General features: G+C 42.7%; 1 protein-coding gene across 2 annotated transcripts in view; it reads right to left on the reverse strand.

Annotated features, from left to right (window-relative positions):
- Positions 1–14,737, reverse strand: part of LOC146797825 (galectin-4-like) — a 37,458-nt gene that overhangs the window by 8,271 nt on the left and 14,450 nt on the right. For both annotated transcript variants that reach the window (XM_085625018.1, XM_085625019.1), the window contains exon 3: positions 12,912–13,116. In XM_085625018.1, coding sequence (XP_085481144.1) covers positions 12,912–13,116 — 205 coding nt within the window. The remainder of the gene's footprint in view (positions 1–12,911; positions 13,117–14,737) is intronic.

A 14,737-nucleotide genomic window follows, 5' to 3' on the forward strand; every position in this document is an offset into this window, starting at 1 on the left:
TTCCTTTTTCTTATTGTTTCTTTTTCTTTTGCTATTCCTTCACCTTTGAGTTGAGTCTGTAGACCACTCGCCTTACATAGCATATTTTTATTGCATGGACGCCATGATTTCTGAAAATGCTTAAATACAATCAAGATACTATGGAGAGGCAACTGATGGACATTCTGAATGTTAGTGACAGGCGAGAAATGAGAAAGGCACTGTAATGAGAGAAGACAAATTATGAATGCATTGTAATGAGAAACATTACTTAAAAAGGCTGCATTCAAATAGGATGAGGCAAGAGGGTGTTACAAAATACAAGACATATGTAATGGCATTGCAGTGACAGGATTGTTGGGATTACTGCTGTAGCGAGACATGAAATGGGAAATATATTGAAGGGAGACATGCAAAGAGAGCATTGTAACAACTTAGCACCTAAGAAGAGGGCATTAGATCAAATGACGAGACAAGAAAACACGAAATTGTAGTGACATTAGACTAGATAGTAGTGCATATCGATATAGGACATGAAAAGAGGCCATTATAGTGAGAAGGGGCATGAAAATATGGAATTATATAATGCGTAAAAAAATCATGAGAAAAGTGTATTTTGTTGAGATGGAACATGAAATATGGCACTGTAACAAGAAATGTGGAAATATGGATTTTTCTGATCAGTTATGTCCCCTATCTTGGACCCCAACGGTTTCATGTATGAATCACAAGTACATGTATGTTTCCTCCAGTTCCAGTTATGAAGACGCAAACACATGTGCGTCCACCGTCAACATGTCCTCTGTCAGATCCGCCATAAATAGGCCGGATATTCCATTCCTAAGTACGAAAGGCCACTGGCTTTATATGGCTCACTTATGCCATTTTTACAGTCCAGGCAAGTAGGCCCTGATTCTGTCATCAAACTCTTCTTGCTTTCTGCCTCTGAAAACTCCAGTCCGAGCCTGCATCTGTGACCATGAACTTTGTCTCATTTTCTGCGCGGCTCACGAAGCCTGACATCAGCCTATTTTCCTGCCAAGAACTGTATTTCACCTTCGAGTTATCTGCTTCGTTCCTCAGCCGATGCATTCCTGTCTAGTAGTTTAAGTAAACATTCTTCCAGCTACCGAGCAGAGGCTCGGCTTCTCTGTCTTTATGCAAGTAATTCATAGCCCTGTTACCATGGAAGGTTTCTGCCCCTTGCATCTCATATAGACACTTAGACGCTTGTACACGCACGCACAGGCAGTATAGAATAGATTCTGTCCGAGAGTCCTTCTTTTGCGGATAACATAGTTCTTTAAACATAGGATGTTAGATATGATTTGGGATTAGGTTGACTTGACCCCCCAGACTTTTGTCTCCACATGTAGAGCTAAATGTCAAGTCCCCTTCACCCCCTAGTTGCACGTCAATCACACGTCATGCTGCTGCGCGCGCATCTATGCCAAGTATTATCTTATAGATCCACCTATATATGACATCATAACCAATTATGTTCCTTTTACTCCTTATTACACCCATTTTCGGTTACGCATGTGAATCGTCATTTCCCTTATCAATTGTTACGCCTACTGCATTCGCTTCATTGAAATGTATGTTCTATAAAAGTCATTTCTTGTCAATAAAGTATGTACTTCACTTCCTGAACCCCCGTGGTGATGGAACTTGGAGCAACCGATTATAATCGATCATTGGAATAAAGCCCATTCCGAACCTCTAATACCACGGATTCTGCCTCTTATTTACTGAGCTATTTTATTATGTTTCTGTATCAAATTAAGTCCCGGTAATATTTTATTTACCACATGAATGGCGCCCGAACAGGGACACTTTCTCATCTCACGCGCCGGCGGTGAGTTGCAGGCCCGGTCTCCTGCCACAGCTGGACGGACAATAACGCGTACCAGCAGGATTTCCTGTATCTCCCTCCGGTCAAGCGGGGGCGACTGAGGCTGCGATCAACACCCAGACGAGGCGGTGAGAAGTGCGAAGTATCCCGACCAGAGCCTAGCTGAGAGAGCAAGATCCGAGGTATACAGAGGCCCACCAGTTCCCGAAGTTCAAAGTCGAGTCCAGTTTCCGACGAGTCGAGTCGAGTCCAGTCCGGTTCAAGTTCAGTTCAGTCTCCGAGGCCTTCCGTTTCCGAAGCTACCCGGTGAGTACCATTACTGGGGAGGCATTTCTGACGTGCACATAGTTTGTGCCGGTCTAGACGGGTTTGGGTACACAAATCCGGTCTGCACTGTTTCAGCAGTGTATCTGTACTGTGTAGCAGTATATCTAGTATATCAAGTATATAAGTCAGTTAAAGTCGAGTATTATGTTCTTGTGTTTAAAGTTTTCCTTAGACCGTCATCATTATTGATTGCTCAGGTAAATGTTAAATGTTAAATGTTTTAAGTACGTTCCGCATATTGTGGTGTGAATGACTGTTCATTATCGTGTTTACTGTATTAAGTTTGTTCAAAATCAAGTATCAGATCAGTTCTCAGTATGCCGCTCTTTTCGAAACTAAGACAGATCACTACAAGAAAAGGGGTACTCGAAGAAGCCGTTCCTATTCCTCCTAGGGACACTCCAGGGTACTTCATGTATCATAAACATGGCTTAGACGCTATATTATTTCTTGATTTATGGGTAGACTACACCAAGGAATTACCAGAAAGTCAGAGGTGGCCCGCAGCGGGGACCTGGGATGCAGAGTGCATCATGAAAGTCGAGGAAGAGTTATGGAAAAGGAAAGTCAGACAGTCACAGAAAGACGCCGTTGAGTTATGGCGTAAAGAATCTCATAGACGCACAGAAAAAGCACTCCGACAGGAAGAAAGGAATAAAGAGAGTTCAAATAAAGTTCGAGAAAATCTATTAATTGAGGAAGGTATCCGAGTGAAATCAGAACAAGTAGACAGACAAAGAAATGCCCTTATGAATGGTATGTATCCCCTTCTGGCCGAAGGATTGCCTAAGGCTACTCCGGAAATACCGAAAGACTTGCCACCCCCGTTATTCCCAATAAAGGTACATCCTAAGGGGCATCCTAGAACCGCAGAAGATGTTTTTCTTTCCTCATATTTAGATGACGCAGCTCCCGCATATGCTAATTCCGCCCCACATAGACCGCATACCAGGGAAGTTCAACGCCAAGATCCAGTACCAGTATCCCTACAGCAACAGATCGTGTCACAAGCTCCGGCAAGCACATCTGTTTCTGCATCTGTTCCTACGGCTACTTCTATAGCTGTGTCCACACCTATAGTTGCTGTATCACGTTCAACGAACCCTTTCACACCCGATACCCCAGACGGGGCTACCGGAGGTGCTACCAGCATTTTTTCTACGCCACCTAGAATAAATAAACTTACTTTTCAAGAGTCAGCACATTTACGTACACCCAAACTCATAAATGCCCGTACGCTTAAGGAACTTCTTGTAGATTGTAGATATGACCCTGTGCCCGGCAAAGAGGACGAAATGACCCTGGCATCATTGCGTATCAGACGAGCCGCAGTGTATTTAGGGAAGTTACCAGGAATGACTGCACATCTAGATAAAATATATCATTTTGTCCAAACAGGGCGAGATTCAGAATGTATTAACAGAGCTATGGAATACCAGAAAGTGGAGATACAGGGGGAACTGTTACGTTTCCTCATAAATTGTGTGATCAGAAATCAAGACCGACCGGGGGTAGACCCGGAAGCAATGCAAATTCTTACCAGATGGAGCCAGAATATATCAGAAGGTAGACATGATAAGCAAAATTGTATAATAGCCATGTGCCGAAAGATCCGTAAAGAAATAGAACGCCTACACGAAGAAAGATTAGCGGTAGATCAGTTCGAACAAAGCGAGGACGAAGGGTCAGGACTGCCCGCAGGACCATCAGACACCATAGCCTATGTAGGTAGAGGAAGATCCTGTAATAGTAATAGATGTCTTATTGACCCGATACGTCCGATATGTCCAGATAATAACAGGAATTTCCAAATACCTATAATTAATATAAGGTCTAACGAGCATTCGTTTCAAGCCGCCGACAAACTACTCCGAGAACGAAGGGGTTATCATTTTCTCGATTCTATGGATGAACAAGATTTAGCTAGGGCAGCTGTCCATTGGGTGGACAGTCCCGGAAAATATAGTGATGATACAGTAGCACGCACATTTTTGAATCTCACCCCAGATGAACAGCGGTTAGCTGGGATTTATATGATTCAACAACTCATTATACTATATCAGAGTCAGCATTCGGACCCTGGTCCCTTGCCTGATATATTGACTGAATTACTCATGAATAGATGGAGAGGTTCAGGTACTAAATTAATTAAAGAAATTCTAGAATCAAGAAAGCAGTATATTCTTTTTGTATGTTCAGAACGTGTCTCATTACCCATCAAGGAAAGAACAACGTATTACATGGATAGACAGAATCCCTTACGAGAAGTGCACCCAATAAAAGGCGAGGACAATGAGTTCAAACGCGTATTTGTATATACGCCCATATCAAAAATAGAATTGTTAGAAATGAAGAAAGTGGTACCCAGTCATGACAAAGATCCAGCGGGTTTTCACCGAGAAATTAAAGACATGTTACTCATGGGGGAGTATACCTATCCCGACATTATGACAATATTAAAGGTATTGATGCCTGCTGGCATTTATGAGAAACTCAGGGAAAAAGAGTGGGAGGTAGGAGACCAAAAGATAGAATGGTCAGTATTAGAAGCGGAAGAAAAGGCCCGAACTGCAGGAGCAGGACTTGGGGATAAAACTAAAGCACTACCAGGTTTATTAGTACAGGTACTGCCACGTTTATTAACTACGAAAAAGGAAGATTGGGGTACAATTTCAGCCTGTAAGCAGAAGCAAGATGAAGACACTAGTGATTACTATGCCCGATTTGAAAAATGTTTTGGTATAAATAGTGGCATAAAAGCAAGTAGCGAATCATACCCGCATCTGTTTGTAACAAAATTAGTGGAAAATGCCCTGCCCCAAGTAAAGAATAGAGTATTAAAATTCGAGAGTACCTGGCAAGGTAACACCCCATCACAAATGTTACAAATGTTACAGTACCATCACAATAGAATTAGAGAGGAACAAGAACAGGAACACAGACGCATGAAAGACACGAAAATGAAAATGCTAGTTTCCCAGACAGTTCCAGCTGAAGGACATAAAAAGGGTACGACACATTCTAGTGATTCAACAGGACCTGTAAAAGGGACATGCAACTATTGTAAAAAGCCAGGTCATTATGTACACGATTGTCCAGTTTTGAAACATAATATCGCCATAGGTAAAACACAAGAAAGACCACGGCCACCTAGACAGGATCAGAATGAACAAGGAGCCCCGCAGCATGCACAGTCCATGCCAGCTCCACCACAGTCTATACAGTTTGTGCCAGCTGCACCAGCGCTGCCCGTTGCTGCCACACAAACCACGACACGACAACTGTACCAGACCGCTCAGTACGACTATCCTGATTACCAACGATACGCATGAACCAGCCTAGAGAGGGAAGTTGACTTACCCCTTATCGAGATCCCTGTAGATCAAGAAGGACCTTATGTCCATAGTGAATTATTAGGCCAAGACAGAAAATTTTTACTCGATACAGGGGCAAGTCGAACAACCATAAAACGTAGTGAAGTTCCAGGGGCACCCCTTTCAGGCTCACAGAATATTTCCCTTGGTTTTTCGGGAAAACCTATTGTTAATGAAGTGTCACAGCCTCTTCCACTTACGATAGGACCTTTGACCCGAACTACAGATTTATTGCTTACTAAATCATGTCCAGAAAACTTGTTAGGAATAAAAACACTGAAAGCTCTAGGGGCTATAATATGTTGTTCTCCGGAAGGAGTAAGATTGTTTTTACGTGATTTTAAAGGTCACTATGTGTCTAGAGACATGGATCCCCGACTACAGACTTTACCTACACATCTATGGGCACAAGGCCCTACTGATGTTGGTTGCATGAATATTACACCATATCGAGTCACACTAAAGGCAGGAGTGGTACTACCACGAATGCGACAATACAAGTTACCACCAGATGCTGTAGTGGCTTTACTACAAATCATTGACGAGCTCATTGCCCAAGGAGTAGTTGTGGAAACAGACTCCAATGTATGTAATTCACCGATAATTCCGATTCTTAAACGAACAGATCCAAAGGCCCCGCCAGTATATCGATTGGTTATTGATCTGCGCGAATTAAACAAATGCATTGTGCCGCAATTTCCTGTGGTCCCAGATATCTCGTCATTACTGACAGCTATTGATTCCGAAGCAACATTCTTTACTGTAATTGATCTCAAGAACGCCTTTTTCAGCGTCCCAATAGATCCGGAAAGCCAATATTTGTTCGGATTTAGTTTAAATGGGCGTAGCTTTAAATTCTCACGCGCACCTCAAGGATTTACAGAAAGCCCCAGCATCTATAGCCAAGCACTGAAACGAGAACTCGACAGTATCCACATGCCAGTTAACACTGCTCTGCTTCAATATGTCGATGATCTGCTGATCACCGCGAGAAGCGAACCCGAATGTGAGAAAGCATCACTGACAGTTTTACAATTTCTAGCCGAAAAGGGGCACAAGGTGTCCCCTTCTAAGCTGCAATTCTGTGTCCAGCGAGTTGTTTATCTTGGACACTCGCTGTCCAAGGAGGGAAGGCAGCTTACACCCGACCGCATTCAGTTAATAGCTAATATGCCAATACCCAAGACACAAAAGGAGGTACGGGCTTTCATAGGCCTCACTTCATATTGTAGGCAGTGGATCCCTCAGTATGCATTTTTAGCAAAACCACTCATTCAGTTGACAACACAGGAGGCAGCCACATCGACTGTTCTCCCTTGGACTCAGGAACATACACAAGCTTTTGAAAGCCTAAAGAAAGCTTTATGTCAAGCACCTGTTTTAGCAACGCCATGTTACAGAAAACAGTTTACACTCTTTGTTACAGAACGCGAAGGTACTGCCTTGTCAGTACTCACACAGGAACAAGCAGGAGCACACAAACCATGTGCTTATTTTTCTAGTACATTAGATCCCGTAGCTCAGGCTTTGCCTGCATGCCTAAAATCAGTAGCAGCGACAGCTTTAGCAATAAGACAGAGCGACGCCATAGTGTTAGGACATCCATTGACAGTTCAAGTACCACATGCAGTAGAGGTTCTTGTAAATAGAACGCAAACACAACACTTGACTATAGCGCGACTTACTGGGTACGAACTAACATTGTTTCAGCCACATATAGAAATCAGACGTTGTAACACACTGAATCCTGCCACACTTTTACCTGTAATCGGAACAGACCCACTAGCCCATGACTGTATTGAAGTTATTACTATAACGACGAAACCCAGACAAGACTTAACCGATGTTCCATTATCAGACCCAGACCTGACATTGTATGTAGATGGTTCATGTATGAGAACAAATACAGGAGAGTTAGTGGCTGCTTACGCAGTCACAACAGACACTGAAATAATTGAAACTGATCGCATAAATACCTTGTCAGCTCAAGCCGCAGAGCTTATCGCTCTGACACAAGCCTGTATTCAAGCCACAAATAAAAAAGTTAACATATACACTGATTCACGTTATGCATTCGGAGTTGTACATGACTTCGGCGTGCTGTGGCGAGAGAGAGGTTATTTAACTTCCCACGGTGCCCACATTCAGCACGGACCCCTCATTCATGCCTTATTAGATGCAATACATCTACCCACTGCAATATCAATTATGAAATGTAAGGCTCATACGAAGGTTACTGATATCATTTCTCAAGGCAATGATCTAGCCGACAGAACAGCTAAACAGACTGCTCAAACTCAAACCTCCGACATAACAAAGACAATAGTCCCGATGCCGACACATTGTATGACAGTTAAAGATCCTACTCTTGACGTAATTGATATACAGACACATGCTACACCAGACGAAATAAAGAGATGGACTGAATTAGGAGGGATCCAAACGGACCAAGGATGGATGATGAAGGAAAAATCTGTGTGGTTCCTTCCTGATTCGATGGTCCAAGTTATAATTAACACTATACATAGTCCAGCACATCTAGGAGAAAAAGCTATGCTAGACAGCATTCAACACATTTGGTTCAATAAACATTTGCGAGCAGCAGCCAAACAAAAAGTTCGTACCTGTATGATCTGTTGCCAGTTCAACCCAGGAAAAAGCGTTCCCGTAGAACAAGGTGGATTTCATCCTCCTAATCACCCTTTTGAAGTACTCCAGATGGATTACATCCAGATGGAACGATGCCGAGGATTCAAATATGTTCTCGTAGTTGTCTGCGCTCTGTCCCGTTGGACAGAGGCATACCCGGTTTCAGATTACACTGCCCCGACTACTGCCAAACAGTTGGTTCGAGAATTCTTCCCACGATACGGTTTACCACGTGTTGTTCACTCAGATAACGGCCAGCCGTTCTCATCTGAATTAATGAAACATGTTTCACTTCTGTTAGGATATCAGTGGAAATTCCACTGTGTCCGACACCCCGAGGCAGCAGGTCTCGTAGAAAGACATAATCAGATACTGAAAATCAGATTGTCCAAAATATGCAGAGAGAAAGGTGTCGACTGGGTAGTAGCATTACCAGTTGCACTCTTTTACATGAGAATGGTAGCACACTCTCGAACAGGGCTATCCCCGTATGAAGTGATCTTCGGCAGACCACCAAATATGTGGGGGACGCCTATACCACGCAAAATAACTGATATTGACTGTAATATGCTGACAGATTACTTGGCTTCCTTGATGTCTGCACTACAATCTTGTCGTTCACAGGTAGCTGCAGCCTTTCCCGACAACACTGAGGTGAAACCCCTTGACGTAGTTCCGGGGAACCTCGTTCTTGTGAGGAATTTCGACCGAAAGACTCAGCTGGAGCCCAGGTGGAAGTCACCCAAGTTGGTCCTGCTGACCACAAGAACAGCCGTGAAGATTGAAGGCAGAAAAGGATGGATTCATTCAAGTCATATCAAGAAATTTCATGGACTTCCTTCAGATGTAAATAGCCCACCTCGTGTGTCTTCACCCATTGACTCAAAACTACTTTTGGCTGAGGCCAACAGCCAGGAACTCTATAAACTAAAACTCAGGCCTAGACCGTCGGACGATTCGATTGTTTAAGTCCTCTCCAAGGTGAAGCGGTTGAATCTGTCTCCGACATGTATCCCTTAGACCTGAATCATGGAGAATCGCGAAAAATGTTGAAACGACAGGCGTATTGTAAATCACTGCGTAGTCATTGCATAGTGACATTATCAATCTTGTTTTTTTAAGTCTTTTAATAATTACTGCAAGTATATTGTTGCACATATATTACCCTATTGCTAGAAATGTTTACAATGTTACTGCTGAACATTCTTTTAGTGACCTACCCCCACATGAATTGTCCTATAGACTTGCGCTGCGCAATAACACTTTCATTAGTATGTTACATCATTCCCATCAGACTAGTAATTGTTGGGTGTGTGGCCGGCTCCCTCCCTATCAGAATTATGAAGGAGTCCTGCCTTTCTTCCCACATCCGTTTACACATAATGGCTCCTGTGGAGCATGGTTTAGTTTAATCAATTCCATAGACTCAGACACAGCCGTTTACCAAGACCATTGGGTATGGGGAAATCTGAACCTCGTTTTATTTAAGGTTTGTTACCCTGACAAGGAGGGTCGCCCCAAAGGAACAGGAACTGATCTAGAAAATGAAGTATATGGATTAGGTAATTTTACACCTAATCTCATAATTCTAAATGTCGAATCCGAAGTTGAACTAGTCTTACCCACTATGTCAGTATTCCCAGCGAAGGGTGAATTGTGTGTAAGAAAAGTTGGTACCATACATATGGGCCATAGTAAATGCTCTACTATAGTAGAATTCAGTGATCAAGGCAAATCTTCATTTAGAGCTTATCGCCACTCCTACTTTATATGTGGTCAGACTGCATATATGCGTCTACCTCTAGATTGGGATGGTACCTGCTACATTGCATTTCTTTTGCCACCTGTTTTCCTAGCTCCTCCTGATTATTATAGAAATATTCATTTAGTACACAACAGAAAGCGGAGAGATCTCCCAATTGTCGATTATACTGAGACGGCATGGGACAAGTATGTAGATTTTAATAAAGGCATCTTTCCCTATATAGGTACTGTTACTAATAGTAAGCTGATACGTAGATTAACTAGAACCCTTGAAGCAGTAGTGAATGAAACTATTTCCGCTCTAGGCAATTTAACAGAAGAGCAGTCTGCTATGCGGATTGTTGTGCTTCAAAATCGTCTTGTCCTTGACGTCATCCTGGCTGATAGGGGCGGAGCTTGTAGGGTCATCGGATCAAGCTGCTGCGTATTCATACCAGAAAATTCGCCATCTGTATATAAAGCTATAACTCGCCTTCATAAGATTGTAAGCCAGATACACCAGAACCCAGGCACTTGGACTTGGTCCAGTTGGTTTTGGAGTGTGATATCAGCCTGGGGATGGAGAGTTCTATCCTTCCTAGGTATTGGCCTTCTCATATTATTCAGTTGCTGTCTATGTCTACAATGTGGACCAGCGATCTGTGGTCTGTGTGCCACATCGTGTATTCCACCACCAAGATTTCATTCGTCACGGAAGAAGAAAGAAGAACAAATGATGTTATATGAACAGATCAATGGATTGATGAAGATGGATATCTCTTAACGGGCAAGTAGGGGACAAGGAGGGAATGTGGAAATATGGATTTTTCTGATCAGTTATGTCCCCTATCTTGGACCCCAACGGTTTCATGTATGAATCACAAGTACATGTATGTTTCCTCCAGTTCCAGTTATGAAGACGCAAACACATGTGCGTCCACCGTCAACATGTCCTCTGTCAGATCCGCCATAAATAGGCCGGATATTCCATTCCTAAGTACGAAAGGCCACTGGCTTTATATGGCTCACTTATGCCATTTTTACAGTCCAGGCAAGTAGGCCCTGATTCTGTCATCAAACTCTTCTTGCTTTCTGCCTCTGAAAACTCCAGTCCGAGCCTGCATCTGTGACCATGAACTTTGTCTCATTTTCTGCGCGGCTCACGAAGCCTGACATCAGCCTATTTTCCTGCCAAGAACTGTACTTCACCTTCGAGTTATCTGCTTCGTTCCTCAGCCGATGCATTCCTGTCTAGTAGTTTAAGTAAACATTCTTCCAGCTACCGAGCAGAGGCTCGGCTTCTCTGTCTTTATGCAAGTAATTCATAGCCCTGTTACCATGGAAGGTTTCTGCCCCTTGCATCTCATATAGACACTTAGACGCTTGTACACGCACGCACAGGCAGTATAGAATAGATTCTGTCCGAGAGTCCTTCTTTTGCGGATAACATAGTTCTTTAAACATAGGATGTTAGATATGATTTGGGATTAGGTTGACTTGACCCCCCAGACTTTTGTCTCCACATGTAGAGCTAAATGTCAAGTCCCCTTCACCCCCTAGTTGCACGTCAATCACACGTCATGCTGCTGCGCGCGCATCTATGCCAAGTATTATCTTATAGATCCACCTATATATGACATCATAACCAATTATGTTCCTTTTACTCCTTATTACACCCATTTTCGGTTACGCATGTGAATCGTCATTTCCCTTATCAATTGTTACGCCTACTGCATTCGCTTCATTGAAATGTATGTTCTATAAAAGTCATTTCTTGTCAATAAAGTATGTACTTCACTTCCTGAACCCCCGTGGTGATGGAACTTGGAGCAACCGATTATAATCGATCATTGGAATAAAGCCCATTCCGAACCTCTAATACCACGGATTCTGCCTCTTATTTACTGAGCTATTTTATTATGTTTCTGTATCAAATTAAGTCCCGGTAATATTTTATTTACCACAGTAACAAGAAATGTGAGAAGAAGGCAGTCGAGGGAGATGGGACACGAGAAGAAGACACTGAAATGCGAGAAGATATGGGAAAAGGACACAGTGTGAAAATAGGGTCTTTTAATGAGACTAGAAAAGAGGACATTTCTGTGGGAGTTAACACATGAGACACAAACTCCATAGTTACACACAACATCTGAGAAGGGGGTATGCAAATTATGGACACTATCTCCAGGCAAGGCAAGAAAAGGAGGCACTGTAAAAAGAAGAGACGTGTTATGGAGGCATTGCAGTGAGAAAAATTGAATGAGATGGTGAAATAATGAGACATGAAAAGGTGGCATTATATTGAGGAAGGACCCTGTAATAGGGCAGTGTAATTAAAAACAAATGTAGATAAGTGGGCATTGTAATAAGATGGGGAAGTAAAAGATTGCCTTATAATGAGACAAGAGAAGATTCCGCTGTATTGAGATATGAGAGGTGGGCATTGTGCTGAGTGACAAGAAATATGAAGGCTTTTGAATGAGACATACTACATGGGGCAATGACACTAGCATTACAAGACCCAAGGGGAGGGGGCACTGTTCTAAGATGATAGATGAGAATGGAGATACGTAAGGGTGTATTTTTGGTTAGCACAATCGAATGTTGTATTGCATGGGAAAAGACATGACACAGGAATCATAGTTCAAGATGGCACATGGCAGGAGGGTGTTCTGGTGAAGACAGGGTATAGTTAGGGACTGCATAGTTTAAAGTTATTGTGCATATATGCTCTGGTAGTATAGGACAAGAATAAAAATGCTACACTAGATAACAGATCACAACATTAACGTTAGGGCCAGTCAACTTTAACTTTTGGCAACATGACCCATTTTGATCAAGGGACTGATTTAAAGTTTTGGAGACCAGTTCTCCATCATAAAAATGTCAGATACCCCATCTACCTTATTACTAGTGCATGATATACTCTGGCAAGTCACGTTTGTGATGGAGTACCTCTCTAAATAAGATCCTAAGTAACTCACCTGAAAGGTAAATTTGGTGACCTCAAAAGAAAGTTTGAAATCCTTCCCCTTCTTGAAGGGCATCTCATATTTCCTCTCCTCTTTTCCCCAAGCCCCGCTCTTGAAAGTGTTGCAGACGATTTTGTCACGCCCATCGAAGCGAGGATTAAAGTGAAAAGCCACGTCGCAGCCTTCACACTGTCCTGTGGCGAAATTCACGACAAACCTAGGTAAACACAGACGAGAAAAAAAAGAGTGTGAGAAGTCATGGTTAGGGCATTCTTCTTTCCACAACTTACTTCCTCACTTTTATTAATTTATTTAGTAGTAAGATGTTGGCCGGATAATTTCACATAGCTCTTCGATGGTAGACATAGGTAAGGGTAGTTTAATTAAACATATTATCATATATATACGTTGTTGTATGCATTAGTGGAGCCAGTTGTAAGATTGAGATTGGTAAACAACACATACATAACTCAGGTTGTGACATCAATCCAAACTAAGGGAAACTGCAAGTATGTAATGTACATGCTTAAGCTAAAGAAGGGGGTAGTGTCTTTAAAGTTACAATATGAATCCTTTTGGTGCTTTTTAAAATCTTTTAGAGCACCGGAAGTGCAGATGTCTGAGGAGTGCCAGACCAGAGGAATGCATGACATTACAACGCATACATTCACAACGCGGTATTTTACATCGCGTTCATTATAACGCAAGTCGTTACAATGACTTGCGCTGAAGGGCAATGGACTTAGGAATACTATGATTTACTATTCCAACTCCAGCCTACGTTAAGGGTAGGGAAGGTGTTGGAATAGTAAATCATACTATTACTTAGCTTAGAGCGCCATCCAATGCAAGTCGTTGTAACGACTTGCATTGTAATGTCCGCGATGTGAACATACCGCAGTGTAACGACCGCGTTGTGAAGGTCGTTCTCCGAATATAGGGCCTGAAAGCTAGGAAGAGCAAAACTTGAAGGCAGCATAATGGGGTGTGGGTGTGACCAGAAGTTTAAGGTTTATGGGTTATACATTTTGAGTAGGTTTTTATTGGGACAGAATATGAAAGAGCCAGATCAATCACTCCTATGAAAACCAGCGGCAGTAGTTTTTATAAAGCCCGGATTCTGGCAGTGAGCCCGCTGACATGGGGTAGGCTTGGGTAAATTGTAGTAAATTGGGGCAGCAAAGTTCGTGACCATGTCTGGTGCTGCAAAAGAGAGCGAGGCCAACTGGAATCTACTGGAAACAAATGGGTGATCATTTCTTTTGTATATTTTGCAAGTGAAACTGTGCAGTGGTAGCTGGGCTTGTGCTGATAAAATCTTCAGCTTTCACAAATGTGCTAAAAAGGACTCTAGGATTTCGCACTGCAGGAACGTATTTCAGAGAGTTGGGGGAGGTGGATAAAGTCAGTAAGAGTCATGGGTACTGTTGATGAAGGCAGGTATAGTACCTCGAATTTAGAGGACTTCAGCATGATGGACCATAAGACCATCCACTGTCAGGAAGCAGTGAGACATGGTACGACGCCACGTGATTGGAGATGATGAAAGTAGGAAAGGAAAAAAAGGTTTGGATGTCGTTGGGATAAAAATAGTAAGAGAACCCAAAATAATGTATTGATGTCACTGAGGAAGTGTAGTGGGACAAAAGAAGAGGGTTTAGGACAGAGCCTTCTGGAAGTCCCTGGGGGTGGGGTTCTTACAGATGTCTTTGGGTTCCAGGCCACCAAAAAAGATCAGTCGCGGTGTTTTGAGGTGAGCCAAGTGCATGCCAGCTGTGATGCACAGTGAGTCTAGAGGGGAAAATAGGTTAGGGCGTTCAACGATGCCGACGGCTGCA

The sequence above is a fragment of the Triturus cristatus genome, chromosome 9 (assembly GCF_964204655.1).
Source record: "Triturus cristatus chromosome 9, aTriCri1.1, whole genome shotgun sequence".
NCBI lineage: Eukaryota > Metazoa > Chordata > Amphibia > Caudata > Salamandridae > Triturus > Triturus cristatus.